A 20581-nucleotide genomic window follows, 5' to 3' on the forward strand; every position below is an offset into this window, starting at 1 on the left:
CCAGTGTGACCAGACATGTTGTCGCTTTCATCTAATTCAATATGAGTCACATGGCCAACAAGGTAGATTACACAACCAAGAGGCTCCTGTTCAGGTCTGACAACATACTATATCAGCTGTTCTGTCAACATCTACCGTAGCCTGTCAATATCACGGAAATGTTCTACCGAAACAGTCAAGGGAGAGTTCAACAGAATCCGTCGCTGAAGAGAAGAGCATGGCTGAACGTGGGCATGGATTACTGAATTATGTTTTCTGTCTGTGGGAACAGGTTGTGATTGATATGAGTGCTCTCTGTTTCCCTCTCTGTCAGCAGCGACAGCAATAATGCAGCGGCCATGCACAGTATGGGTCTAATGCCAAAGCTGCTGTTCGAACTTTCCAATCCCGCTGTGACCGTTCAGAAGGTTAAGATCATTTTGGGTGTCGTCACAACCCTCCTCAAAGCTCACTTCACTCCTCTTGACATAAGAAGGTACAGTCTGGGGATGAACCAGCCACAACAAAGTACACATGATTTCAAATATAGATATCACATCAATTAGGTTTTTCAAAATAGCTCTGCATTTAAAATGTGTCCTTTTTATTTGGTCAGACTTGGGCTCTTCCTGGTCTACACACTCCCTCCTCTAAGTAACATGGATGAAGGAAGCAATAAGCTATCTGACCGTGATCTACCACAGGATATGCCAGGTACACACAACCACACCTTATGCAGTACCTTACATATGTCATGTCTCTTTTAAATAAAATGCTAGATACAAAATAATCATAGATTTCACAAGTTGTTACTTGTACTGACTCAGAATAGTTTTAATCTGTTTTAATGTTGTCTTCCAGCTAGCCTCATCTGGATCCGCAACCAGCTCTTACTCTCACTTTGTGAAATCCTCAACTCAGACAGCCTTCTAATCGAAGAGTGAGTGGCATCTGTCACTGCTTAGCTGATCCAAAACTGGAATGAAAACATATTTTCCCTGTATTTTATGCGCCAGAATGTCATGGCAGAAACATTAACTGATTAGAGTTGTCATGATTTTATTCCCCTGTAGTCAGCAGAAGGCCTTATTCGATACCCTGGGCAGTGATTGGTTCCTGCTCTTCCTTCAGCCCCACCTTCACCACACCACCTTAAAAATAAGTCTCGTCCTGCTCACACACTTTCTGTCAAGTCCCAGCCAGCAGAGCAGCTTCAGAGAGGGGGTGCTCCCAGCAACACTCATAGAGGGCATGGAGGAACCCTTTGCTGTCTTAGGTACATACACAGTTGAATACTTTCTCACAGTGAAGCAGGGAAATAAATCAATGTTGTAATTTGACCACTTTTACTGGAACCGTTTAGTGATGATATTCAATTATCTTGATACACAATTCTGATGTTTATAAAGGTTAAACTAGACAAAGGGATTTTAAATGGTGTGTACTGACCAAATACATTTTTATTAAGAGATATTTAATTCAAAGTACATGCAGCTCACTGAAATATACAAATTAAATGATCATTAACACAATTTTGCATACACAAACGACAAGACTCAAATATCTAAATTGATATAGAAATAATATTATTAGCAACCTAATTCAAGTTTAGATGTGTTAAACATGCTACATCATTCATTTAAGATGTTGTTGATCTATAAGGAATATTTGTTGTGTGGCTTTTATCCAAAACCAACATCTATCAATGATTTCTTCCATTGTCACCAGACAACCTTCGAGCCCATTCTTGGTCCTATGAGTGCCTCAGCACCACGTGTCCAGGCTTTGATGTTCTTCAGGGGCTGCTCAGCAGACACTCCCACCTGCCTCGAGTGTTTGAAGCCCTGGCTGCTCTGATGCTGGAGAGGAAGGTTATTCACACTGCTGATGGAAAAGTGGGTACTCTTCATCTTCTAAGCCGAATTGTTCATGATCCCTTTCCTAATGCTCCTATTATGTGTCATCCTAAGGTGCCTTTGGATGATATGCTACAGTCATTGATTGACAGCCAAGCAGACAGTCCTGCTCAGCAGCTCTGTGTTGAAGCTGCTACAATATTGCTGGAATTAGTCAAAGTCATCATCACTAAGGTGAGAATGTAATTATCTTACATCTACAGTATTATTCACCACATTTATAAAGCATTAAACCATCATTTATTTTTATTTTCGAACAGCCTGTTACTACAACAAAGCACATGTCAGGCACTGATGCATCATGGGAGACGCAGCTCCCAGCCAGTGTGATGCAGTTCCTTTGTCTCCTCCATAACATCCGGCCCAGAGACCCACTGTGGGCTTCACCTGAGTTTCTCCATACCCTCGCTGGAGTTGTGTACCCTGTGGACGTTCCAGAGGTTTGTCTGTTACGCTGGGTTTATGAAACCGGAGCTGTTCTCAAATGTCTGGTTTTGCTCACCCATATGATCACTTCTTTCAGTGCGAGGTAGAACCCTGCGTTGCAAGTGAATGTGAGGACACATTCAGGAGTCATCCAAACAGGAAGCCGGTGTGCGACTTCCTCCGTATTCTGCTAATGGACAGTCTTCTTAATGTGTGTGCCAACAACACAGCACATCCTATCTTTCTGCTGCTGGAGGTGAATGCGAACACACACAATAACCAAATCATTTACAGTGTCTTGGTAAATATCAACATAAATGCAACACATAAACATTATTTGCAAAATGCAACTTATTAGGTACGATACTGCAAACTCTAGTTTCTCCAGAAGATGCCACTCTTTGCTCAGTTACTAAAAAAGGCAGAGCCAAGGTGCTGTAGGTAATATGATTCACCACTAGGAGGGAGAGTACATCTGTATGCCTACAGAACAGATCATGTTGAGATGTTTTCATCCAGACAAGCCTAATGTGCATACACTTAAACCACCACCAACAACACCTACATTTCAGACAACATTAGACAAGATGTCAATTAAGAGTCATGGAAGTATCAGCAGTCACAACAAAATAGTTATCAGTGTTATTTGAACTAAACCGCATGTGCCAGTTCTCCCCTGATGATGCATCGCTGGAGCGGAGGCAGAGTTTCCAGACTGAGCTGCTGGAGTTGATCATGGACATTATTCACATGATCGGCCATGAGGAGGAAAACAACACTCATCTGAACTCACACGGTAAAATGACAACACATCCTTTACTCATAGTCCAAACTGGCCAGACCATGTGCAAAGAAATGTAATCTGAATGTGCTGATTTTATAATTTCTCTCAGACTGCAAGAGTGAGATGCCTGAAGGTCAGATGGGCTTGATGATGGAGAATGTGGTGCTCTTCAGTCAGACTCTGCAGCAGAAACTTTACAGCGGAGCATTTTTGGTTGACTCGCAGAGTTTGATCAACTTCTTCGCTGATCAGATTGTGGGGGTGAGACAAACAGATAAACACACACCTCATAATTCCTTTCCAATAGTAGCACTGGATTGTGAAAATCAGCCCACAGGTCACTAGTGGTTCCTAGTAGTTTTATACAGACTGATAATAGATACACTGCTGTGTGCTTCTAGGCTCTGGAGAAAGGCTCCACTCAGAAAGAGAAAGCCGTGTCAGCCCTCTACTCGTGCACCAATAAAGTGCTGCTTTATCTCTTGTCTCAACCGCGACATTCCCAAGACGAAAAGGAAGGAGTCACCATGGCCTTAAAGACATTCATGGAACGCTGGGATGTTGTCATGGCAACTTACAATGCCAATGTGAACTTCATCACATGCCTTCTTCATTGTTTGTTACTGATACGATCGGGCAGGTAATAGCCAAATCAATATTCAGATACACACAGCATGTAGTTGAAACCAGGATTCACTGGTAATTTAATCAATTACATTTTATTTTTTTAGCTACCCTGAAGGTTTTGGATGTGTGGCACAAAAAGCAGCTGGCAAAAAGGGATCGTTCTGTGCTCGTAGAACCGGACATCCTGCATGCCTCGGCAACGGAGCAGACATTACCACAGGTATGAAGGCCAGTATGTGTGGATTTATTTACACTCATCACTTTAGCCTGAAAAGTCTATGGAGGTTTGCTGGCTCACCCGAGAGTTACATGACTAATGTGTGTGTGTGTGTGTGTGTGCTCCAGATGACGCAGAGCTAGTCTCCCTAGCAGAGGCCTGCTGGTCAAAGGTGATGGTGGAGAGGCAGCACACGCTTGAAGAAACCTCAAAGATAGAGATCTCTGCGAGCCGGGCTGCAGGGACAGGGCCCGTCCGCATGACGGACATCAGCCCTCTGTGGGAGGAGATGGCACAAAAAGCTTGGCTGCTATACACAGGTTAGCTCTGACTCTAACTGCAGAAGGGAAAGATGCCTTAATGTAAACGTTATCCCCTAAAAAAACATTGTGTTTGCCTTCTCAGAGTCTCAGAAAATGAAGGTGGCCAGCAGCTCTCAGAAGAGGTTTGATGTGATCAGCAGCGCTGTTCGCTCAGCTTTGGGCAGACTTGACAAAGAGTCAGCAACAGTTGAGGTAAACACACACTCACTTTCACTTAATGTTCCAGTTCAGGGGGCGGGATATACTGTAGAGATTTGTATTTTGGTGCCTGTTGTCCCCTTAGAGGAATGTCGGGTTGTTACCTTTCCCCAGGTGCCCTAGTGTCCCAGAGCGCCGTGCCCAAACACTCATCCCAAAGTCACTGCTCTGTTTGTGCTGTGGGCCGTCCAGCCCTGTGGGGGTGTTTGATTATTTCTTTAAATGGATTTGGATTATCACAGCTGATTGCCCCTGAGTGGGCTTAGTAATTGATATCTGTTAGGCCTATCCATGGGAACACTCACTACAACACACTGTTTGCTGCTGAAGGTTAAAGACGCATTTATTGTTGTTTTTCCCCCCGAAACACGTGGCCCACATCATTAGTTCCCCCACAACGCTTAAGACGTTGAGCCATCTGGAGCAGGGAGCGGGGACATATTACTCAGGCACACAGGCATGAAATTACCGCGTCTGTGTGTCTGTCTCACCCCCACAAAGCGTGTGTGTTCTTGTTTGTGCGCTTCTCTTGCCGACAGAAATCGGGTTGGCAATTATAGTGGTAGCAATCTGATGAAAACATTATTCATTTGATGTTATTCTTTATCATATCAGTTTTTGACAGGTTATCAGAGAGGGTGATGAATTGTTTTTTCCGTCTGAGAGGCAGGGGAAGAAGAGGGAGGGATGTTTGCCTTCTCCCTCTCTGCTGTGTCTCGCACCGCTTTGCTCTTCATAGGTTGCAGCATGCAGCGAGTGTTCCAAAAAGGATATTTAAATCCTCACTAGTGGTCAGCCAGTCTGTTAATTTTCCATTCATCTTCATGCAGGAACAAGTGAGTCATTAATTAATTTCGGGATCATCAACGTATGACCTTTAGTTGGCGAGTCATGAGCTTAATGGGACTCTCTTCTGAGTCACTGGATCCACAGTGATGTATTCCTACAGAGCATGGTTTCCAAGTCTCAGATATTTACTTTTTTAAAGCCTACTGTAGGTAATGAATGAGAATCCTGAGACTGATAGGCAGACTCTGTCCTCAGTCAAGCTTCAGTGCAATTCTTCTAGAGATTTATTTCATCAGCGAATGCAGTTTCCATAATCATATCTGTGTCCTCATATTAGAAAGATAATTAACAGCACTAATGATCACGTTAAGTTCATTACACATTCGCTGCCTGCCCAGAATGAAGTTGACATTATGTTGCCTTATCATCAAAGGTGGCGTATTGTTGGGAAGTCATTAAAATGGAAATGAGTGTGATGTTCTGATGTTAATTGCAGAGGGAAGAGATGAGTTATGTATTTAATGCAGCATTTAAAAAGCCGATGAGGTTCCTATCTGCTAAATAGGGTAATTAATGCTATATATTACTTATGTTTGTCCAAATGAAGGAATGAAATTAGGAGGCGATGACGCCGACTTGCTGTTTATCTGCCGCAGCACGGCTCTAGTTTGCAAACTTCATTACTACACTCTTTTTTTGTCTGTAATATTTCTATAATCTCCCCTCAAATTACTCCTTTATTTTCTTCTCTGCACAACATCTCATTTGGATAGGCAGTCAATCATTTGAGGAAACAGTTTTCATTCTCCAGAGAGCTTGTCAAAGTTAGTTGTCAACTTTTACGCATGGATTTAGTCTGAAATTACATTGCATTTTTGAATCTCTTGTATTACAGAAGTAGATTTCTTATTGTACTTGAAATCAATTATTGCATTAATGGGGTTGTTCCGAAAACACAGAATTAGCATCTGTAAATAAGACTAGATATAAAAAGTTACTGCATGTTCATTCAGTCAATGAAATGGCTTTCCTGGGTCAGCTGTGAGGATGGACACATGTTGTTTCACTAGTCTCACAGCGAGCACTGCTGTGATGATGGGCTTAATGAAGCAGTTAACAGTCAGAATATGATCCCAGTGTGTCTGCTGAACATCAGCATCCTGCAGTGTCAACACGGCTCGGTTTTGGGGTTTTTCTATTTTTTATTTCCTTTTCTCTTTTAATCGACTCGCGCACAGTAAAGGCGCACACACACTAGCCTTGCCCTTGACTGTGGCGTGGCTCAGTGATATTAATGTTTATGTTAATTAGATCTCACCAACAAATGATTACATTTCCAGACAGGGTTATTGTAAGACTGTAGCCACTAGCTTATTTTGCCCACTGAATGCAATTTAGAACAGATGTAATTGTATGAATGCATTGTAATTGCATGAGGAAACAACAATACCATTATGAATAAACACAATATTCTCTGTGAACCTGATGTGTGTTTACAATATGAGTTAGAGGAAGAGCGATTGTGCCGCCTGCTCTTTTCATTTGCACCCATCAGGTTACTCTCCTTTTTTTGTAGGAGTTTCTGTCCTACATGGAGTCTCATCGACACAGAGGCCACAGCATGTTTGAGAATATGAGGACAAACCACTTACAGGTCTGACAGAACTGTGTTCATGAATAAACAATAAGAACTGTAATAAAATAGCCCAAATTGGATCTGTACTCATTCATCTCTGTGTTATCTACTCCCTCTATCCGGGCCTGTTTCCGTGTCCCAGTTAAGAGCCAGTGAGTATGAGCGAGTGAGATCCAAGTGGCTGCTTGTGGAGGCCGAGCTGATGAGGGAGAGGGCTGTGTTCGGCCCCGGCCCAGGGGTGCTGCTAAGCCAGGACTGGGTGCAGGATGCTGCTGAAGGACCCAACAGGACCAGATCACGCATCCGCAGAAAGGCTCGGAGACAATCCAAACGGGTATGGCCTTTCAGTGTGCAGCAGGATAGTGTGTGATGGTCCTTATTAGGGATCCACTGACTAAAACTCCGGGCCGGTACCCATGTTGAAAATAACAATTTGACTTATAAAGATACCAATGTTTTTGTTATTATATATTCCCCGTTTTGTTCCAGGGAAAATCTTAATTGTTCAAATGAGCACAAACGTATTCATACAAAATGTATAAAACAATTTTTTTTTTTTTTTTTTAAATGAACAATGAATTCTTATGTTTTACATAATTGATATGTTATTAAATGTAAATGTAGGATTAGTAACATCGACCAGGCTATCCTTCACCTATGTTTTTCATGCAGATTTATAGGCAGCAGTAGCAGTCAATCTACTGTTGTCCTAGTAGAGTTAAACAAGGCAAATACTTGGACGATTAGTTGATTCATCCCTATTTATTATTAGTGTTAAACCTTTAACTTTGCTATATACTATTAAAACAGGTGCTAGGAACGCTGTGTATGGGTTTAAGGACCGGCATGTCTGAGGAGGACAATAAGAGATCAGAAGGTGACACAGGTAAATACATAATCCCTGGTTTACTTTTTTTTAATTTAATTTAACCATAAAAGGTTGTGTTGAATGTGAGCTCAGTGGATACATTTGTTTCCTTTCCGACAGAGCCCAAGATCATGTGTGAAGTTGGAGCCGAGGTTAAAGAGGATGAAGAGGAGGGTGGACAGGATTGTGATCATCTGACCTTCTTCCCCGCTCTCAATGAGACCACTGCTGTTACTGAAAGTACCGCCGACCCCCTCACCCCTGAGTCCTGCTCCCACATGCAAGACTGCCATGACATACGCATCATTCTGCAGAAGCTGCAGCCCGGAGAGGAGGTACTGTAACACAGGAGGGTGTGTTAGTACGCTGGGTTAAATACAGCATGCCTCCTTTTCACCCTGCTAATATTCACAATCATAATTATCTGATGTAGACTAAGGGATTCCAATAGCCCAGCGCTGCTATCACAATTTCATCTTTCCTCATTAGTGTAACGTTTTAATGTGGCGGCTCAGCCCAGCTCTTCTCATTCTTCCACTGAGTTAGAAACCACAGCACATGTTGACAGGGACTCTCATCACTCCGGCAACCAGCCGCGGCTTTTAATGTTTCTGACAGAAGTATTAATAAAAACAGTAGGAGGTGATGCAGGCTGTCTTGCATCCGCTTAGTAAGTGTGTGATGTGTGCAAGTGTGTCCTGTTGTCTTGCAGTGGTTCAGTGTGTGAGTCCTGCTGAGCTTCCTGTCAAATGAACACAGTCATTAGCTCTGAAAAATACACACACACACACACACACACACACACACACACACACACACACACACACACACACACACACACACACACACACACACACACACACACACACACGCACACACACACACGGAGACCCACTCATAATTAGCTTGCCAGCGCCAATAGTGTGATTATGACAGTAATGTGTGTGGGGAGAAATCAATGGTCTGACATTAGGCTCGCAGTCTATAAAAGTCCTCCTTTTTTTTCCTTCTTCCCATCATCAGCTAAATCACCAACAGACTGATAACGCTGTCCAGTGCACAGTAAAACGATAAGGAAACAAGTTTATTGTTATGTATTTAATCTTTGATAGCAATAAATTAAACTGTCTTTTTCTAAAACCTAGTTATTGTGAGGGACTGATGCCAGTGTGTATTCACTGAATGAATACTGCTTTACAATTTGACCATGATATAGCTCAATGTAAAATGTCTTTGCCATTTAGAGAGACTTGCTCGCCTTCTCTTCTTAAACGCCTTGTGTGTCAAGTGATATTATCCATCATAGCATGACTCGATGTGTGCATTCAGACAAGAGGTTCTGATCACTTAGCAGGTTTCCTATTGTGTGTTTGGCAGTGATTAATTCTCCTAATAATGACCAGGCAGGGCCTCGTCCACACCAGTGTGTGACTTTGTGTCTGGATGTAGGCGGTCTGATTTGATTAGTATAAATTGTGAGGGGCCTGCGGGTGTGTTTGGGCCCCATATGGTTTTTGGGCGCTGTGTCCCAGAGGGCCTGCAGAGGGGCCAACACAGGGAGACAGCCAGGTGCACACACTCACTGTGAAATGAGGGGAGACAATAGAATTAGCCGCACATTATCACAATGCAGTTAGCATTAGCTACAACCAGCGCTGAAAGCAGCATGTGGGTCCACTTTGGCGCTGGATGAAACGCACAGTCACACTGCTCCCCATCAATCAGCTCTGATAATGAAGTGTTCAACTGTGTCTTTTTAATAATGATTAGAATATGTGATTAAAATGATCAATCAAGTAAAGCCTGGAGTGCCTGCGTTGCTGCCATGTCATGTCCCGGGAGAGAAGTGTGCTGTGCTGATGTGTATTGTGCCTCTCACACATGGCTTAATGCATCTCCCTGTCTCTCCTCCCTGTCTCTCTGTAGGTAAAGGCTAAGATGTGTGTAGTGACGGTGAGCGGCCTCAGAGTGACGGAAGGGGTGCTGCTCTTCGGGAATGAGAGCCTGCTCTTGTGTGAGGGATTCACGCTCAGTCCTGCTGGAGATGTCTGCTGCAGGAAACACCACCCCAGCAGGTACAGCTGTGTACAGTACCTAATCATTACATGATCATACATTTGCTTTTTACTTGCCCCAATTATTGTTTATTTCCTTATGAAATAATCAATATATGAATATCAACAACCTTTTTTCCATGACTAAGATTTGACAAGATGTCAACCTCATCATTTATCCAAAACTATGATGATATCAATATTCAACATCATTTAAGAAAAAAAGGCCAAAAAGTGATTTTAAAAAGTAAAAACTTCATCAAAATGTCTCTTTGTTTTCGTCACTTCTCAAAAAGTCTCTCTCTTTGTGTCTCTGTCTCTCAAAATAAATGATTGCTTTTGCCTTGACTACATTTACTGAATTATAATCTGGTGACTAAAAATACTAAAATATATACAGTTAAATTGTCTTAAACTAGATAAAATATTATGGTTTTCTTTTTCTAAAATAAGTTATTAATTATATATATAAATAATATAATATTAATTAATTAATATCCTCAGACATTCAGTCAACTTAAACCTGAATAAATAATTAAGTTATAAAACGTACATTTGAGACAGGACAAAGACTACATTAAAAAGAGCTAACAAAATGAACACTAGTTACTCAATTGGTCGTCTAATTTTCTTTGTGTCCCTTTCTTTCCTTGCCAGTGTGAGGGATTCCTATATTTCCACCATGCTGAGTAAAGAGCTGCCTCCAGCCCGCTGCAGATGCTGGCTCTATGAGGACATCAAGGATGCTCGCTTCATGCGTTTCCTTTTAGAGGTAGAGGATATCCTAATTTCTCATACAGATGCTTTACATTGACATGCATCTCATATTCAGATGGTTTCTAGACAAGTTTTAGTTGAAATTCACATCAGATTTGTTGCGATTTTAATTAACGTCGTTACCTTTCAGAGATTCTGATAAGGTTCATGTTAAGTGCAGGTTTAAAAGGGATCTTATAGATACTAAATATCTACTAAACTTAACACAAAAAGTAAGGAAATGTGTGTTTGGTAGATTATTTATTTGTTGTAACAACGCTTCTTGGCAAATTTCCATACTTTTTGTATTAAGTTTAGATATAAATGTCATTGAAAAAACGCTGTGTCTCTTTGTTACTTTCAGGACAATGCTATCGAGGTCTTCATGAAAAATGGACTGTCTGCCTTTTTGGTGTTCCTGAATAAAGACCATGTCTCTGCATATAAAAGGTACCACATTCATATAGACTGGAGGCTAACAAATGCTTTTTCTCAGCATTTTGAAGGCTGATGCTCAATCGCTCCTCTCTGTCTCCCTGCAGGTTGTGCACAGTAGTGTCAGCATTAAAAGGCAGAGGGGTTGCTGAGGTCATTGCTAATGCCAAGTAAGTGTCCACAGTTTTCATACAGCAATAATTCAAGTCAGTAACATGTCGCTCTTTTTATTTCAGGAATGAAGTTAATACATCAAAAAATAGTAGTGTAGTATGCACAACTATGCAGATAATATGCACAACTATTCAAGTTTTTAAAGCTGCCTGAATGTGAGATTCATTTAATTTAAGAGGAATTTTAATGACGCTGTTTTGTCATTTGATTTGCATGTGTTCCACTTTTCTTATCCTCCACACATCCTGATGGACTGTAGCCACTGAGTTTGGCACAAGCAGTCCTTTATAAGTCCTTATCCTTTTTTCCTCATATGCATCACCCCCTCCTCCTCTCATAAGCCCTTCTTCCTGGTCTTTACATCTCTTAAGGCATGTCCTACACAGGCTGCTCTCATGAACTAGATACACATGTTCCTCTGGTTCTGAGTTTTCCTTCTGCATCTCCTCACCATCCCCCTGAACATACGATAGTGGAGTGTGTTTCATGTTCAGCTTTGTGAGGTTGCGTAGCCCTCTCACAAACTCTGGTAGATGAATGAAAAGATTATCAAACAGACCTAGCTCTTGCAGACTATCTAGAGCCTCCATGCTGGGAGGGAGGGTGTCCAGCTGGTTAATTCCCAGATTGAGTATTTTCAGGCTGGTGAGACATCCCAAAGAGGAGGGGAGACCTGCAGAGATCAGGCGGTTGTTCGAGAGGTTGAGGTGTGTCAGTCCCGCCAGGTTGCCGATGGACTTGGGCAAAGCCTCCAGCTTGTTGCTGTGCAGATCCAGAAATCTTAGAGATGAGCAATTCCCAATGTTATCTGGGAGTTTCTGTATCGAGTTGCGGCTGAGGTCCAATTCGTCCAAGTTGGTCAGTTTAAAGAGACACTTTGGGAAGATGGTTATACCCATGTTGCTTAGGGTAAGTCTGTGCCGTCCATCCGGGGTCATCCGTATTGCCTTTTTGGCAATTTTGAGGGTCAGCTTTGTCCCTTTGGCTCCCTTCTTTTTGGGCATGGTACTGCAACACACATAGGATTACAATTTAGAATTTAAGCTCAGCCTCAATTTTGCCGCCCAAGAGGCGGATTTCCAATAAGTCATCTAATCTACAACAGTACTATAGCAAATAAATGTGATGTGTGTATGTTTACACATACGTATGTGTGTGTAAGGCTGATGTGATTTATTCAGATACAAGGGCTTATGTATGGCCTGGGGCAGTAGGGAAAGCATGCTCTCTGAGGTATGAGAGCTTGAGCTGTGAGTGAGTGTGTGTGGCGCTGAGTGTGCGTATGTGTGTGAGTGTGTGCAGTGTTATGTCTACACTAGTGTGTGCGCTAAGCCTGTGTTGCCCATGGGGGTATTTAAGAGCACGACTCTCTAATTAAGGCTAATGCAGGGGAACAATAGAGGAGAGGCGACACTGGGTAATACAGCAAAAACAAATGAGGGCTGATGTTTCCTCACCATTCAACTGATTGAGCTGCTCTTTTCAGGCAAAGAAGGTGTGTGTGTGTTGGGGTTGGGGGGGCATTCACATTCAAGTGTTTTGACAGACATGCATGTACTGTACTATAGTATATACACATGCACAAAGAGTGAAATCAGGGCTTTGATAAATGATAGTTGGAGAGTGTGATGAGGCCCCGCTCTTCTCCCCTCCCTGTCTCAAAGAGCAAGGTGTGTGTCTGTTTGTGTCTGTGTTACACCCCAAGGCCCTCTCTCGCCTCATTCATCATCCTCAGGATGAGAGGGGTTATCCACTGGTGCTTGTTCCCATTATAACCTCCTATAGAAAACTATTGCATGAAATTATTGCTTGCAATTAGATAACACATACTGGGCCAAATACAGTGATTGATTTAGTGTAGTTTTACAAAATAATTTGGTCAGGAGATATTGGACGAAGAGAGGGATTATTGGATGCAATTAAAGGAGCTACATACTGTTTAAAACACATTTACTGTTTGCAACCTAATTTAATTTTTCAGTTGTTATGTCACTGTTCTTTTAAAAAAAAGAAATGTTCATTTTCAACATAAATTAAGATATGTACTCACCATATTTTATCTTCTTTTTTTCTTTAATCAATGTGATTCAAGTTGTCTTCAGTTTTAAAAACATGCCAACCGCTTTAGCTTCTGCAAACCGGACATTCAGCTCAAAGCCCCTCACCCTGACAACAAAAATCACAATGTTAAAACACAGCAGCAAAACATTAAACACATTTAAACTCTGATTTGTTAGCATTTGTTAGTTATATTAATAATATCTGGTAGTCCTTGCCTATGTTGTTCCGAGGTCAAGAGTAGAGATCAGGAATGCACAGTCGGTGTTTATCACCCTTTCCCTCGCCCTCCTACACCAAACACAGAAAGTCGAGGTTCCTCTTGTTTAACAGCGTTACTTAGCAACTGGGGTGCTTGGCACCAGGACTTTATTGCCGTGTTACTGGCCACAGAGGGAAAAGAGATATCAGGAGCACTTCAACGCTTCTTTAATTTAGATAGTTTAGCGTGGTGTTACATGAGTTAAATTTATGATAACATTTCCTGCAACTTTGTCATTTTGTTTACATTTAGTTTTAGCTGAAAACACAACAATAATGTATTTTAATCAAGCTGTTTTTGTGATTAGCAGTTTGAAGTCAGTGCCTCCATTTAAGTGAATGCCCATAAAAGGATCACCTTACAACATTCTTTGAACAAACACCTAAAACTAACTAAATGAAAAAACAGCTGTAGACGAACATCTTGTTTGTCTTAGCTTAGCCAAGCAGGAAGTCTTGATGTTTTTTCTTAGAAATCAGTGCACCGTTCTGTGACAGAAATGTAAAATAAATTGTTGTTCCTTGTTTAACCAGTAATCATTAACCCCCTGCATGTCATTTAAAAACTCACTGCAGAAGAAAAACAATTTCTTCCTGTTTTTAAATAGCTCGCTCTGCTGATGGAAGCTAGTCAGACCTGCTACAGTGTAACTAAAAGTAACTCCCTCACAACCTAGGATGTCAACTTTTGCCACATCCCCAACATCTTTACTTACTATTTATGCTACCAAGTGTAGCTCACCTCCGTCCCATAACTAATCCTACAGCTGTGTACACACGGTTTCAGTTTCACTCACTCACCTCCACTCTGCTGCCTCAGAACTCTGCTGTGTTTCATTTAAACATGGGTTGCTAGGCAACAGAGCATGCAAAATAACTTTGTGTTTAGCCTCTGATGCTAATTCAATGTTTTTATTTTGTTACTGTGCTTTAGGAAAACTCCTGTGGTGGAAAAGGCTGCCCTTGTAAATTGGCAGGTAATATGATAAACAGTAGCTTGTGCTCACAGATTTTGACCTCAGTAGAGACTGACAAAATGCTGAACAGATATGATATCATTAGTAGCCCAGGCCACTTTTGTTTAAAACTACTCAGCATTTCTATTGTTTTTTGTCTTCCAGAAAGGGGAAATAAGTAACTTTGAGTACTTGATGCATCTGAACACCATTGCTGGGAGGACATACAATGACCTGATGCAGTACCCAGTCTTCCCCTGGGTCCTGGCTGACTACCAGTCAGAGGTTAGATCACACACAGTGAATCTTAAACATTAATATTGTAAAGTGATGGAGTGATGAAAGTCCTACCTACTGGTTTGATTTATCTCTGTCCTCGATAGACAATCGATCTGTCAAATCCTGCAACTTTCCGTGACCTGTCTAAGCCAATGGGAGCGCAGACGGAGAAAAGGAAACAGATGTTCATCAAACGATATGAAGAAGTTGAGACCACTGAGGGGGAAGGTACCTATTTAACTCTTTGCTCGTCATTCATTATTTTACGCTAAGTGCTCTTTTTATTCAACGCCTATTTACTCAATAGGAAATCTGTCAGCACGATGCCACTACTGCACCCACTACTCCTCAGCCATCAGCGTAGCCTCCTTTCTTGTCAGGATGGAGCCATTTTCACACACCTTCCTGACACTGCAGGTGAGACCTTGGAAAATCATTGTTGGTCTTTTTATGCCCTAAAAGTGAATAAGCCAGTATTGGATTAACACAATGGGGAGGTTTGTGGAAGAAACAGGCACTAATTGTTTGCTTGCTGACCATTCCTTGGGGGAAAAAAACAACACAGTTGAGATTCACATAGAAGAGAAAATTAACTATTTGTTTCTATGCGAACCTACAGTACTCTATAGTGCCATGACATCAATACATCCATTACTTAAGTATAGCACTGAACAGTTATCTAATGTGACTTGTATTTTTGGCTTTTTGTAAATGCAAAGCTCTTCAACTGTAATGCATACATGTATTAATGTGTGTGAGTCAATTTGATATTGATCTGAATCCCTGCTGATCACTGCAGGTGCAGTCTTAACTTTTCCTGGAGTAATGGCAGAAGTTCAGTATATCCTGCATCACTCAGTTCCAACTAAAAGGCCAAGATTTAAATTGACATTCTTCACTTTGTCATTTTTTCAACTTTCAAACATATTCTTGCTAAAAATCTCACCCTAATATAAACTATTTTCAGAACTCTCGATCCTGTTTCAATGCTGTTTTTGGAATGATTATAAGAAGATTTTAATATATATGCAAATAATTACAGAAAGCATTTAAAAGAGGCCAATGCAAATAGCCAAGATGTTATCAATTTACAATACAGCATCCAATTGATTATAATGAAAAGGCATGCATATTTGATAGTCAGAATAAAGCAATAAAGATGTTAGTCTGGTGCCTTTTTGTCTTCTGAATCACATAACGGCCGTATAGTAATATCCATAACTGGATTTACATCTCTAACCACGTTTACCAGCATATATGCTATTTTCATTCATTGAGGTAATTGTTTTACTCTAAATTACATTCTCTCTCATGAGGACGGAATTTTACGGAAAGATGAAAAGCTTCCTTCAAATAATAGCAAATATTTCCTGCTTACATAATGCAATAAAGAATTTAAAACATGATTCACTACACTGAATCAAGCAGACTACTTTATTAATAATGCCCAAAGTTTGGTTCTACAGTGTGCCGGGCCTCTGACAGTGTTGTGCCTCCTCTCCCCACAGGGAGGGTTTGATATCCCCGATCGGATGTTTTACAGCATAAAGAAGGAGTGGGAGTCGGCCTCCAGAGACAACACGGGGGACGTCAGAGAGCTGATCCCAGAGTTCTTCTACCTGTCTGACTTCCTGCTCAACTCCAACCACATCCAGCTGGGTCAGTACCACAACCCATCCTCTGAATCTAGATGACTGACTGAAAACTTGCTCAAAGGATTATCATTATTCATTTTTATTCTCATTGTCAACCTGTGCTATAAAAAGCCAAAACCTGCTCTCAGTACTTTCAAGACTTTCCAACCCTGTTTGGGGCTTTCAGTCCCAAGCCCTCTCCCCTACTAGAAGATGTAAATCTTGAAAATCACAATGTTTAAAAGAGGGGGAAAATCCCTTCGAACATTTTGGTCCATTGATGTGTTTTAAATACATTTTGGACAACAATAATGGCTTAGGGCAGAAAGGAATACGCTTATTGGTCTTTACCAATACCTGCTTATTTTTTGTTATGGTCTTTCAATGGACGTTGATGGCAACAAAAAAATCTGTTTACATACACTCTTTTTTAAAATCATTATAAAAGCCTTACACACATCTAAAATGCATTTCCCACCTCATAAATCATTTCGAAAGACAATTTTAATAGAAAAAACAAACATAGTAACTGCATTGTTAACGTTGAATATCAGGGATGCGGATTGCATTACCCACAGGCTAATGCATGTACATGCGTCCTTTTCCATATGCCGGTTGAGCGCACAAAGCAAAATGAAGCAATTCGTACATTGCTCCACAGTGCCACCAGGAGTAAGAAAAACTACAAAATGTATCTTTAAACTGCTCTAAAAGGATGAAACACTGCGATGTGATGTGACCCTGCATGTTATATCCATATCTGTAAAGGCTGCATGGAGGATGGAACCGCTCTGGGAGATGTGGAGCTGCCTCTATGGGCGAAAGGTGACCCCCAGGAGTTCATTAGGATCCACCGAGAGGTCAGTGACCCCCAACCTCACAGAATTGTCTGTTACAATTGTCCAATCTGGTCTATTACATACAGGAGCGTTTCCCATGAGACCTAATAATGTTTGTCAATATTATCTGATGAATGTGCACACAAAAGGTTTTATATCGAAAACAAGTATCTACTGTTATACTTGAACTGTAATTGTGTAGTTGCCTTTTTGTCCTCAGTCTTTTTCCCACAGTATAAGAGACGGATCTTATTTACAACAGCCACTGTCTCATTCATTATATTCTTTAAATGCCATCTTGTCTCATCGAGTTTGGTACAGTTAAACTCTTGTAGTACTGACTGTTTTAAAGTATAATGACCAATTGTTTTTTTTATTCAGAACATCTATGGAAAGGCATGTATCTATATGTAAGACAACAGACGGTGAAGGACAACAAGCCTATTTAACAATATTCATGGCAGGAACAATACTTATTTTTTCATTGCCATTATTTCTGTAAATATTAAGGTCTCTCTGTTGGTCTGATTTCTTCAGTCCGACCCTCCCTTTTTCCATTCCTGGGGTATATATGATAGTTATCACTCTTTAATCTACTGAACTACTCATATTGCCCACCATTCTTAAAATTAGTGACTTTAGAAGATTGTTTTTTTCCTCCAAAGACAAATTAACTCAGGACAATATCCCTGTTATGATGTTTTTTCGTTTTCTGTTATTCCAGGATGGGTTTATTAAGTTCGGGCGCAAGGATACACATGCTGGTCATAATGCCCACTTTTCCTTATTACCTCTTCAAAACCAATCTCCGGCTAATTCCACCCAAATCATTCTTTAATTTGCACATGTTCATAACACAGATGTGCAGCTTCTTGCTGTTCCAGACTTTAAATTGACTTTTGGAAGAAATCATACCTGAATAATTTAATCGGTTGTGCATTCTTGTAGAAGTTTCCTGTGTTTCTAAACTCTCATATTAACAGTTTGACTGATGGTTTTGGTCCAACTGTAATAACAGTGAGCACTCCACACCGCTGTATTTTAAGACTGCACAGTGCATGTATAGTAGTTTTGTAATATTACTTGAATATGTTGTCTGATTTTATGCCACAATCTCCTGCACTGTTTCCCTTAGGCCTTGGAAAGTGAATATGTGAGTGCCCACCTCCACCTGTGGATCGACCTGATCTTCGGGTACCGGCAGGAAGGCCCTGCTGCTGTAGAGAGTGTGAACACCTTCCACCCTTATTTCTATGCTAAGAGGGGCTGGAAGGATGCAAAGGACCCTCTTATCAAGAGCACAATCTTAGGATACGTCAGCAACTTTGGCCAGGTTCCCAAACAGGTAAAAAGTAAAAGCTTAGTTTCACAAGTGTAGAAAGTACATTACTTTCTGCATGCAGGAGTTCCTGCATCATATTGTTTTTGGAACTATTCTGTATTTTTGAATTATCTATGTCCTTTCCATAGCTATTCACAAAGCCACATCAACCTCGCATTGGCACCAAGAAAGAAGGATCATCACCACCACATCCAACTCCCTTTTTCTTCAAACTGGATCAACTGAAGACCACCAAGCAGTCATATAGAGGTACAGCTACACACACAAATAACAGATCAGACACCAAATAAGCTCACTTAGTCTAAAATTGTTAAACATTTTTGGAAAATACCTTTTTTTGCTTTCTTTTGAAAAGTTTGGTGAAAAAATACCAACTTTCATGTCTGGGTGCTAACTATGAAGTTATACAGTAGCCTGCAGCCCAGCCCAGCTTACTACAAAGACTTACTATTGGTGGAAACACCTTTCCTGTCTCTGTCTAAAGTAAAAAAAATAAAATCTACCAGCATCTCTCAAGCTTGTTTAACAAAAATAGATATAACATGTTTTTCAAATTTTTGACAGAGCCAGGATAGCTTTTTCCAATGACTTTCTGTCTTTATGCCATGCTAGGCTTATCGGCTACTGACTGCAAATTCATATTTAGTGTACCCTCAGCCAACGTGCCTATTCCTTTTATGATGATATCAAATTAAAGTCAAAACCAAGCTTTACGAACAACAGATCATTCCAAACAACTAAATTACCTATTTTCTGTTAAATAAACTGAATTCAATCAGTTGAAGTGATCTTCATTTGTCCCTATTTTGTATTGTTCCTCCTTTGTTTTATTTTACAACATTTGTTGTCAATTATTCTATACAAGATGCCCAGGTCTCCAGAGGATCGTTGGAACGGAGCGAGAATGTCCATAGATTAATTTACACTATGAAGGGGTGGAAGGAGCTATCTGTTAGAGCTACAATGTGAAGATGACTCTTCCGCTGAGCCCTACTTAATAATCTGAATATCCCTACAGGCCCACTGAGGGAGAGGAGATGAATCTGCGAATGCTCAGGGAGAGATTCCTGCATATTACATTTCATATTAAATCTTACAGTGTCTGATCTGATCAATAAGCAGATAGAGATGAATAGGAGGAGGACCGTTAAAACAGATGCAGACATAACTTCTTTCTGGGGATTTAGGCAGCGGAACTTGCTGTAGGATATAATGATTTCTGCCTGTTCCTGCAAGAATTGGTCAATTACAGGTACAATTACAGCCACTTTCTCGCTGCCTCACCCACATACGCACACACAAACAAGCAAAACCCCAGGACAGAGCCTCAGCTTGTTTGTACCTGGGAATAGCTGTTTTAATTGCCCAATTTGGTCAATTTAATAAAATACTTTAGAATTGTACTGAGCTACCAAACTCTTTAATGTGATGTTTTTGAAGATCCAATCACTTTATTTCACCAGGCAAGTTTATTTCAGCACACAAAAGGCAGAATGAGGTCACTCTTTCTATTATCTAAAATTACATTTTTTTGGTGTAACTAAAAAAGAAAATCCTCATACTTTGTTCACAACTTTTTGCTGATGGTGCCCCACTCTCCTCTCAGTTACACTGTAAACCTTTCCGCAGAGCTGCCGAGGGGCCCAGTAGGTCAGATACTGTGTCTGGAAAAAGAGGTGGTGGTCCTGGAGAGAAACCGTCTCCTCCTGTCGTCTCTGTCGGGCTGCTTCTTCAGCTGGGGTTTTCCAGACAACACCTGTGCCTTTGGAAACCATGCCACAGAGAAGGTATGTTTGTGCACCTACAGCTCCACCCAGTCGTATTAATTAAATTGAAATATCCATTGCAAATCCTATACAGGCTTTTTAAATGCCAGAATTTAAAATTGATAAATTAATTAAACATTAATAATAATCTCTCCAAACCCTCTTTTTTTTATTTAGATAGTTCTTAGTGTCAGTCCTATGCACATTTATCGGAACAACATTATAACCAAATGTAATCACATACATATGGACTTACTCAATTGG

The 20581-nt window shown here is 40.8% G+C and overlaps 2 protein-coding genes across 7 annotated transcripts in view; one reads left to right on the forward strand and one right to left on the reverse strand.

Moving 5' to 3' along the window:
• The window catches only part of wdfy4 (WDFY family member 4), a 42176-nt gene that overhangs the window by 17448 nt on the left and 4147 nt on the right, over positions 1-20581 (forward strand). For 5 of the 6 annotated variants that reach the window (XM_034201752.1, XM_034201750.1, XM_034201751.1 and 2 more), the window contains 31 exons: positions 314-475; positions 596-693; positions 841-919; positions 1053-1255; positions 1708-1874; positions 1950-2069; positions 2156-2335; positions 2419-2577; positions 2991-3117; positions 3215-3366; positions 3507-3745; positions 3837-3952; positions 4078-4269; positions 4355-4464; positions 6836-6913; positions 7038-7229; positions 7706-7781; positions 7884-8098; positions 9690-9838; positions 10475-10589; positions 10938-11023; positions 11116-11178; positions 14436-14478; positions 14623-14742; positions 14841-14964; positions 15044-15153; positions 16245-16395; positions 17139-17230; positions 18345-18554; positions 18680-18800; positions 20181-20338. In XM_034201752.1, coding sequence (XP_034057643.1) covers positions 314-475; positions 596-693; positions 841-919; positions 1053-1255; positions 1708-1874; positions 1950-2069; positions 2156-2335; positions 2419-2577; positions 2991-3117; positions 3215-3366; positions 3507-3745; positions 3837-3952; positions 4078-4269; positions 4355-4464; positions 6836-6913; positions 7038-7229; positions 7706-7781; positions 7884-8098; positions 9690-9838; positions 10475-10589; positions 10938-11023; positions 11116-11178; positions 14436-14478; positions 14623-14742; positions 14841-14964; positions 15044-15153; positions 16245-16395; positions 17139-17230; positions 18345-18554; positions 18680-18800; positions 20181-20338 — 4207 coding nt within the window. The remainder of the gene's footprint in view (positions 1-313; positions 476-595; positions 694-840; positions 920-1052; positions 1256-1707; positions 1875-1949; positions 2070-2155; positions 2336-2418; positions 2578-2990; positions 3118-3214; positions 3367-3506; positions 3746-3836; positions 3953-4077; positions 4270-4354; positions 4465-6835; positions 6914-7037; positions 7230-7705; positions 7782-7883; positions 8099-9689; positions 9839-10474; positions 10590-10937; positions 11024-11115; positions 11179-14435; positions 14479-14622; positions 14743-14840; positions 14965-15043; positions 15154-16244; positions 16396-17138; positions 17231-18344; positions 18555-18679; positions 18801-20180; positions 20339-20581) is intronic. The other variant, XM_034201754.1, reaches the window with a different exon arrangement.
• On the reverse strand, positions 11232-14319 carry lrrc18a (leucine rich repeat containing 18a). Its single transcript, XM_034201760.1, has 4 exons — positions 14303-14319; positions 13459-13531; positions 13233-13348; positions 11232-12190 (listed from the first exon to the last, which is right to left on the reverse strand). Exon 4 carries the CDS (start codon positions 12184-12186, stop codon positions 11383-11385), a length of 804 nt encoding a protein of 267 aa, XP_034057651.1. The 5' UTR covers positions 12187-12190; positions 13233-13348; positions 13459-13531; positions 14303-14319; the 3' UTR covers positions 11232-11382.

The sequence above is a fragment of the Gymnodraco acuticeps genome, unplaced genomic scaffold (genome assembly GCF_902827175.1).
Source record: "Gymnodraco acuticeps unplaced genomic scaffold, fGymAcu1.1, whole genome shotgun sequence".
NCBI classification, from domain to species: domain Eukaryota; kingdom Metazoa; phylum Chordata; class Actinopteri; order Perciformes; family Bathydraconidae; genus Gymnodraco; species Gymnodraco acuticeps.

Excerpts from the sequence above, each read along its gene's own strand:
- lrrc18a (XM_034201760.1), bottom strand. The coding sequence starts at position 12,186 with ATGCCCAAAAAGAAGGGAGCCAAAGGGACAAAGCTGACCCTCAAAATT.